This window comes from Haliaeetus leucocephalus, unplaced genomic scaffold, assembly GCF_000737465.1.
Source record: "Haliaeetus leucocephalus isolate CR32 unplaced genomic scaffold, Haliaeetus_leucocephalus-4.0 Scaffold450, whole genome shotgun sequence".
Lineage (NCBI taxonomy): Eukaryota > Metazoa > Chordata > Aves > Accipitriformes > Accipitridae > Haliaeetus > Haliaeetus leucocephalus.
The window spans coordinates 20,451,558-20,459,785 of record NW_010972886.1 but is presented as its reverse complement, the minus strand read 5'-3'; the positions used below and the strand labels follow the sequence as shown (position 1 = coordinate 20,459,785).

The 8,228-nt window shown below is 47.9% G+C and overlaps 1 protein-coding gene across 1 annotated transcript; it reads right to left on the bottom strand.

The window, feature by feature from the left end:
- Nucleotides 1-2,431: 2,431 nt before the first annotated feature.
- REXO2 (RNA exonuclease 2) lies at nt 2,432-8,212 on the bottom strand. Its single transcript, XM_010574958.1, has 6 exons — nt 8,121-8,212; nt 7,613-7,690; nt 5,457-5,568; nt 4,571-4,679; nt 4,161-4,214; nt 2,432-2,859 (listed from the first exon to the last, which is right to left on the bottom strand). The coding sequence occupies exons 1-6, from the start codon at nt 8,202-8,204 to the stop codon at nt 2,730-2,732; spliced, it is 567 nt and encodes a 188-aa protein (XP_010573260.1). The 5' UTR covers nt 8,205-8,212; the 3' UTR covers nt 2,432-2,729.
- Nucleotides 8,213-8,228: the final 16 nt, after the last annotated feature.

Below are 8,228 nucleotides of genomic sequence, written 5' to 3'. Positions count from 1 at the left end.
ACGTCTCGGTGGCAGTCAGGAGGTTTTGCCACGTGTGTGGGAGGTAATATATTGGTGTTGTTACAAGTAGGTCTGTAATATGTGAAAGGGCATCTTTCTATTCAGATGGCTCAAGATGTGATCTTGTAAAAGGCCAACATGTAAAACATACGCTGCTGACACGGCCCGAGTGGAAAAGCAACAGGTTTTCATTCTGTGTGGGAAGGTAAACGTGATAATCTTTCCCTTCCCCCAGTGCTATTTTGGTAGCAGCGTATCAGTGTGTGCTGTTGTACGAGGGCACGCCGCAGGAGGGAAAGAGAGGTCTCTGAAAAACGGCTCCCCGAAAGCCACACAGGCCTACGTGCTGCCTTCTGTCCACCATGCCTTTAGCTAAAACTTGCTCTGTTTACAAGGCCCAGGATATTTTTTTATGGCCAGACCCACGAGCTGACTCTGGGCTTTACAAGACTCACTTGCTTATCGCTGATGACGATGATTCTTCAGTTAGAATTTAGCTGGCAGCTTTGGCGATGTGATAAGCTGCACTGATACCGGTAACGGGAGTAAAAGCCTGTTGGTGTCCTACCTGGGATGGGTCACAACCTGTGCAGCACCTCCAGAGCCCCTCGTCATATGCATAGTCACGTATGTAGTAATGTATGTAGGAAGATACGACCAACCTTCCAAATGCAATTCTTTGTCGTCTGAAGATGCCGGAAGCTGAGCGGCTGGCTGTATCTCTTTCATTGCCTGCTCTTTCCGTTTGTGATGAATTCATGTAGAACAGGTGACTTGTTTTTTAACGTGGCCAAGGAAAAGCGGCAAGGTGCATCTATTTAGAAAGGAAATTGGCTCTGCTGGCGTGCTTACATCACCCAGCACTCACGCTGCCTAACGTTGTAACATGTTGTACTGTGGGTGCTCCTCCCTGTCAATCAGAGTGCGAACCCACTGCCACGGGCTCCATCCTAAAATACCAAACAGGTGAAAAAGTTCAGTGAGCATGTAAATACTCCCATTAAATCGACGTGACTCCCCGTACACTTCAAGTAAAGCCTGTATGGCATTTAGACAGCTTTTAGCCTATTCACTCACGCTGCCAAGGGTGCAATGGAAATATCAGACACCGTAAATGGAATTGAAAAGGGGAAAAAAGGAGGTAATTTGGGGGGGGGGGTGTCCAATGTCCTTCAGTAATTAACAATGAGAAAGGACATCCAGCCACGTTTTGACCTTCTCTCTAATGGAGCTCGCAGAGATGCTGCCAGTGCTTTCACCCACGTCGGAGGAAAACCCCTGCTGAAAGGCTGCAGCCTTTCCCAGCTGGTCCCTCTCAACCACTTGTGCCCAGGGATTTTTTGCCGTGAACACCCAGGCATCTCCCTCTAGCGGCATCTATTCCCATCCCGGGTAGGTGCTGCCAAGACCTGTTTTCTGGGAAGTAAAAGGAAAGGCAGGGTTGGGAGGGCTCCCAGATTCCTCCCCTTGTATTCGCCTCTGTAGTTAGCTGCTGCATTTATGAGACTAAAGGAAACGAATACATCTCTCATGAACTGACAAGCTGACAGGGGACAGCTTCACTCATTGCTGTGGTTCTGGGCCAGCACTTCAGACCCTTCCCCACTGATATTTTCATCAGCAAAGAGCTTAATGTTTGTAAAGCTCTGCAGTACCTTCTCCTTAGAAGCCGCTACACTGAAGTAACTACTAGGGCAGCAAACACCGGGGACGCACAGACACAGAACGATTCAATTCCTTGTGTGGTTTTGTCTGCTAATCGGTAACACATTTCATTTTTTCAGTCTGAATGCTTGTGCTGTTGATTTCTGGGATATCATGATTGTCCCTGCTATACATGTGCTTACCTGCTGTGCTACGTGATTTGCGTGTAGCTGTTCAGTATCAAGTAATGTCACCATTTCTGTTAGTAAACAAAATGTTTTAAGAATGCTTTCGGTTTAACTCCAGCCTTCTGAAGTGTGTTGCTGACCAGAGCAAGCTACTTGCAGAGGAAAGTTCAGGCCCCTCAACTGACACACGTTCCTTTTATACGTCGCTTTTCCCAGGTTGCACATCTAAAAAGTAATAACGCTTTCTCCGTACACCTGACCCACGGGCCAGTTTAGGTGATGGAAGCAGCTCATCACATTTCCTATTCTCACGAGTGTGTTGTGAAAACAGGAAGTGTTATAGGCTAGACACTTCCAAAGTGATTAGCAAAGGCTGATATAGCTGCCAAACCAATACCCTCCATCCTGACCCGAAGGACCCGCAGCACTTTAGGGTTTGTGCTAATGGAAATGTCACCTGCCCGCTCACAAATCAAGCGGCTCGTGCCGTTCCCTTGCACGCAGATGCTACCCACGTGATAGTTTTTATTTCGGAAACCCGCGAGGCTGGTTCACCTAGCAGCCTATGACGAGCAAAAAAGAAAGGCTGTATGAAAACATCTTTCAACAGAACTGTTTTTATTGTGTAGTGAAAGACTGAATCTAAAACTGGATGAAGAGGAGTATCAAACAGCATGTTTTACCTAGTACATACAAAGACAGACGCTGCTGAGGCTCGAGCATGTCGATCCTTCCTCAAACCACAAAGAAGCAGTAACTCAGGCTTCCATCTGCATTTTAACAGCTGTTAAGAAACAAGGTAACCGAAGGGTGCAGCTTCTGGAGAGACTGGCAAACAGAAAAGAACCAGGAGACGCATCTACTATGTGCTGCAGGATGGCACGGTAAGATGAGAAATCAGCTGGCAGTTTTATCGCTTTCTCCATTCTCTATTAGTTTCCTTTTCTTTTCATCCGTTTTCCTCTTGAAGATGCTATCTCTGTAGAACTGAAGTTCTTTGATGCTTTCCCTGATGTCATCAAGTGCTCTGAAAGAGAATTAAAGAGGGTTTCAAAACGCCTGTGCACATCTTCAGCTACATCTGGATTCTAGCGCTTCTGAAAAACTCCAGTCTGTAAGAAATCAAGGTCTGATATGCACAGATCGCACATCTGTCAGAAATAAAACCCACCCTCGCTAGTCTCAGGTACGTGGAAAGCAATAGAGGTCCACCAGCGCTGGCACACCAGGAAGTAACACACAGCTTATTAGTTTATGTCACCGTGGGACATGGAAGCTCCTGAAAGCCAACAGGTTTGACAGCTTCGAGTACTAAAACCAATTCAACCCAAGACAACAGAGACAAGGGCTCCAGAGACCTGCTTTCAGCTCCTGCCTTGGCCTGTTTCTGACCTCTGCGACAGTCACCCCTGCCTTCTCTTTTCATACCAGAGCCGCCCCTCCTGCCAAGCATGGCCATGTCGAAGCAGAGAAGTAAAGGTTCAGTGGCTCCTTTTCACTGTCGTTTAGGACAGTCGTAGCTTTAAGTACCAAACAGCACCTACAGAAAGTCCACCACAGACACTTTAACACCCAGGTGTCTTGCGCTTTTTTCTACATTTAGTCTGCGCAGATGAAAGAGCAAAATGGATGCGCTTACATGGTATATATGGACTTATCAAAACCTATGGATCCCACAGGACCCACTGTCTCCTCTGTTCAGAAGAAGCAGAAAATGTGGCTTTCTAGAAATATGTGTTAATATTGTGCAGGATCTTTTCTTGCAAAACCTTGAGGCAACTGCAACTTTTAGGGATGCCTCAGATGCTGGCAGGAGAGTAACTCAAAATTAAACCCTTCCACAGGAAGGAGAATGAGCTCTCTGACACATGATGACCTCGGGAAGACAGCCAGGAACAGAACTCTCATCTCCCCATTTGCAGTCTTCCAATGTTAGTGTCTCTGCGAACAACTCTGCCCCAAAGAAGGACAGATAAAACCCATTGTTAGGCGACCATTTTCATGTGCCTTCTCACCATGACGTCTAAGAAGTGACAGATGTATCTATGTTGCCAAACAAGCATCTTGGCTTGAATAGTAAACAGAGTGAATCAGAGCAGATAAGGAAACTTCTGATTCTCTGTGTTTTAATAATCCCTTTCCCTACGCTAACCAGGCTTCAGACTGGAGGATACATATGTCAGGGAGCAGAAGCACACAGCCTCTGCCATCATCTGCATTAGAAGTGGCAGGCTGGGAATTCAGAGGAAGCTCCACACTCTGCTTGTGAAGAGCACAGTGTCTGCCCAACAAGCCCTGCTCTGGTATTGACAAAAGTAGAAACCTCACCTGTGAGAAGCCGCCTTCTTTGGTGCAAACTCGTATTCCTCTGGATACCAGCGTCTGCAAGTGGAAAAAAGTGCCACTTAAAAAAGGAAACTGGGGTTCAAAAACATGTCCGGTGGCTGTGCAGGTTTGTTACAATCGGTGAAAGAATTTCGGCTTCCCTGGCGTCCAGAGAAGCCACAACCCTGGGAGTCAACGTGCTGCAAACTCCAGAGCACGCCACTCACAGAGTACTCCACGGCTCATTCTGCGCATCCGCCCGAACAGAACAGATGAAAGAACGAGGTGGCGGTGGCAGGCAGCCCTCTCCCAGCAGCGTTTAACCTTGTTTTAGAAGAGCGCGCGTTAGTGCCACTTAACAGGCTTCCCTAGATTACCTTTCATAAGGACTGCTTAATTTGGGGAACGTTTACCTGCAAAGTTCTTTGACAGTGCTCACATCAATGATCCTGTAATGAAGATGCCTCATGAACTGAGGCATGTATTTGTCAAGAAATTTCTTATCTGCATGAACAGAGTTACCTACAAAGACACAAAACAAGGTGTTTCTTCAAAGACGTTACAAAGCTACTGCAAACGACATCTAAACGAGAAGCAGGCTAAGTGAGCTGGGGAAAGATCATAGGGTATGAAAAGCTATTCGCAAGCAGCTCGTTTATCCCATTTTCTAGTAAATATGATTGCAAAGGTTTGTCAGATTTTCATTGCAGGATCACACGCTGTTTAAAAACGTAATCCCTCTGTTAATTCTCCAGTGACTACTCCTACAATTTCTGTCACACAGATACGTATCAAAGTACTATGCAAGCATCGGGTTTTCCGCAAAGTGACAACGGGCATTGCTATTCATTTCACTTAGCATCAGTCCCAAGACCGTACGTGAACATCCTGAATGTAGTTCCAGGTAGCAGGACGTTCGGCAGATTCATATTTGGCGTTTGGGTTGATGCACAGGGAGGAAAAGACGCCGCTGGGTTCACTGCTCAGATTTTATGGTCACAGATTGCTGTCAGCAGTTAAGTGGCCCGCCCCAATTATAACCGTACACGGAAACATTATTGCAAAGAAGAATTGAAGTTTCCCACAGCAATGATGTGCAGTATTTGCTTTAGGGAAGCTGCAGAACGGATGATGCCATTACTGAACCTCTCCTTACTAAAAAGGTTTTGATTTGCATGCTAGATCTCGGCTTAGAAAAACTAAAGCATCCCTGCCACATATATCAGCGGGCCTTTCAGCATCTGGCCAGGAGTCGCAGGAGGGATGGTATTGTTACTGTTAAGAAAGAACATACTTTACCTGCGAGAGGACAGAGACCGGGGGGTGTCTGTTGTCGTACAAAGGAAAGAAACTCATACTCTGCTTGCTGCAATGAAATTTTACTCTCCTTCACAGCCTTAGTAAGGCCAGACTGCAAAAAAGAGCCATCCATCATAAATCAGAAATACACTGCCAGGAAAGATACTTCCAGAAATGCTCAACAGCAAAAGGTCAACCCTTCAAGCATTGGTTGTTCCCCAGCGTGCCCAGAAGTACCAACTGAAATCTGTGTTTCAATATTCTGGGACGTCCCCTTGCCTTTTTTTCTCTCCGGGCATCGCCACAAGCAGATCCGACTGATGTGCAGGGTGCCGCTCAGCAAGTAAAAATTAGCACAAGTAAAGGCGACCGTAGCGTAGTCCTAACAACCCTGATGTTCCCATGGGTTTTAGTGGTTTGGATTTTTTTTTTTCTTTCCTGGTTGCTGTACTTTCCAGGGGTGGTTCTCAACTACCGAGATGTTATGCAAGTCTTGTTTATACACCTGTACATACGTGACCCAGGAAAGTATTAGATTTCTCTTTGTTGAAGGACAGGCATTCACCTCCCCAGTGCAAAGCAGTAGGTATAAATAAAGAGAAATAATCAGGAGTCGTAGCTTAAGTGTTTATCAAGATTCCTATAAATCAGAAAAGTTCGTTCTTTCTTTTTTTTCAATAGTTAAATGTCAAATCTGCTCCAAGTGTTCTCAGTGATTTATTTCCATCTGGCTACGCTATATATTTCCACGACTGTGCCGCAAAAATCTACTTGACAGATCCAAGTGGTGGTTAAAAAATTCATTATGTGGCTGCATTTTCATCTATATTCTAATTGCTTCTCTTTTCTTAGTCAATTAAAAATAAGTAGCTCCTCAGGAGCAGCGATAACGTATGCTACCATCTTCAATTCACTCGTGAACTGAAGCCGAGTTTGAGTCCTCGACTGGAGAAGGGGAAAAGCACCCATCACGGTAAATTAATATTCATTTTCCAAACTCTTGCTAATCCTTCCCGGGGAGAGTGAGATGCCGAAGGGGGAGGAGGGGAGGGGTTATGGGTGTCTTAAAACTTCAGCCTTTAATTGAAAACTAACTTGAATTTCAATTCATAATCAAGGATTGGAAAATCCATTCGTTTTCTTGCTACCAGCAAGGAGAAAGCTTTCTTTGGTGGCTAAAAGAACTAAAAGTAATCTCTCGCTCCAAAAGTTAAGCTTTCGGCAAAAAAATACACTGTGCTTATGGCGCCGAGGGGACGGGCAAAAATAACCATCCAGCGTTTACAGTAAATGGGCCTGTCGCATTCTACAAGTACCTAACTTTGCAGCGATAAATCTGCATCTTGTCAGCTCTGGACTGTTCTACACTGACCTTGCGCCTGTACTTACTTGGGACTTCAAGCCACCTCTTCCCCTTTCCCATCGGAATTATGCTTTGAACTATTTTACGCAACACGGAACAGCGTTCACCGGGAGGAGCTGTCAGAGGAGTCCATCCAACCCGGCCTACAGCTGGGACTCCAGCAGAGGCACGCCACAGCCGACAGCTCAGCAAGCAGACTGGGGAGCTGAACCCGACTTCTTAACCTCATGCCGAGAGGCAGGCGCTGAGCCTTCTGTCTTTGAAGACGGGAGCCAGTGCCACATATCCGAGAGAGGGATCCCATTCCCAAGCCCACTGACGCTTGCCTTGCCCTGCCTGCAGCTCTCCCGTGTGCCATTGCTCCAGCCATCTCAGGGGAGCACTCACTAGCTGCTGGCCTTTGCTGATGCTTCTGGCTCTTAAGTCAGAAAGTCGCTTCCAGCACTATTCAAACTTATTAAAAACCAGGCTACAAAGCACAGGCTGCTTCGGGGCCATCTTGCAGCTGAGATACAGGAGGACGACTAAAGATACAGGAAAGCAATCCGCAGCCGTGCCACAGATGACTTGCGAGACCTTGGGCAAAACGTTATGCGTCAGCTCCTCGCTATGAAATAAGGATGATACTTACTGTCTCTCATTCTTTATCTCCTCTGTTTAACTGCAAACTGTTCAGCACAGGAGCTGTCTCTTTTTAGGTGACTGTACCGCAACTAATAATTTTGAATTATACGTCACTCTCACCAAAGCAAAGACAAGAGAAATTGCAGCGTGACCGCTCTAGAAGGGTTACCTTCCCATGATGCTCCTTGCACCACTCGGACATGCTGTCCAGCAGCTCGTCGGGCTGATTAATGATAAGGTTAGGGCCCTGTCAGGAAGAGAGAAAGGTAACGAAACACAGCTTAGTATCAAGCACTCGCAGTCTCCAGAGGCAATGCTGCCACGCACAGCGGCCCCCCACCATTTAGGGAGTCGGGGAAGCAGCTGCTTGGAGGGTAGGTACACAGCGGCAGCTCGGGGGGGGCAGAGCAGCATCCGCCCCGTCCCCCCACTCGCGTCTGGGCCCGAGGCGCCCGCTTCGGAGCAGCAGATGCCCAGGCGGCCGGAGCAAGGGGCCACCCCCCCCCGCCCAGCAGCGGGGCCCAAGGGCCGAGGGCCGCTGCCCGGCTGTTATTTTCTCCAGCTTCCCCCGGGAAGCAAGGGCCGAGCGCGCCCCGGGTGCCGGCCGGGCAAGGCCGGGGAGCCCGCAGGGCCCCGGGGGCGAGGCCCGGCCCGGCCCGGCGGCTGCTCCTCCTCACCTCGGCCAGGACGTTGAGGTCGGAGTCGGTGATGAGGCAGGCCATCTCCAGGATCTGGTCCTTCTCCACGTCCAGGCCCGTCATCTGCCGCGGAGAGGGGAGGGAGGG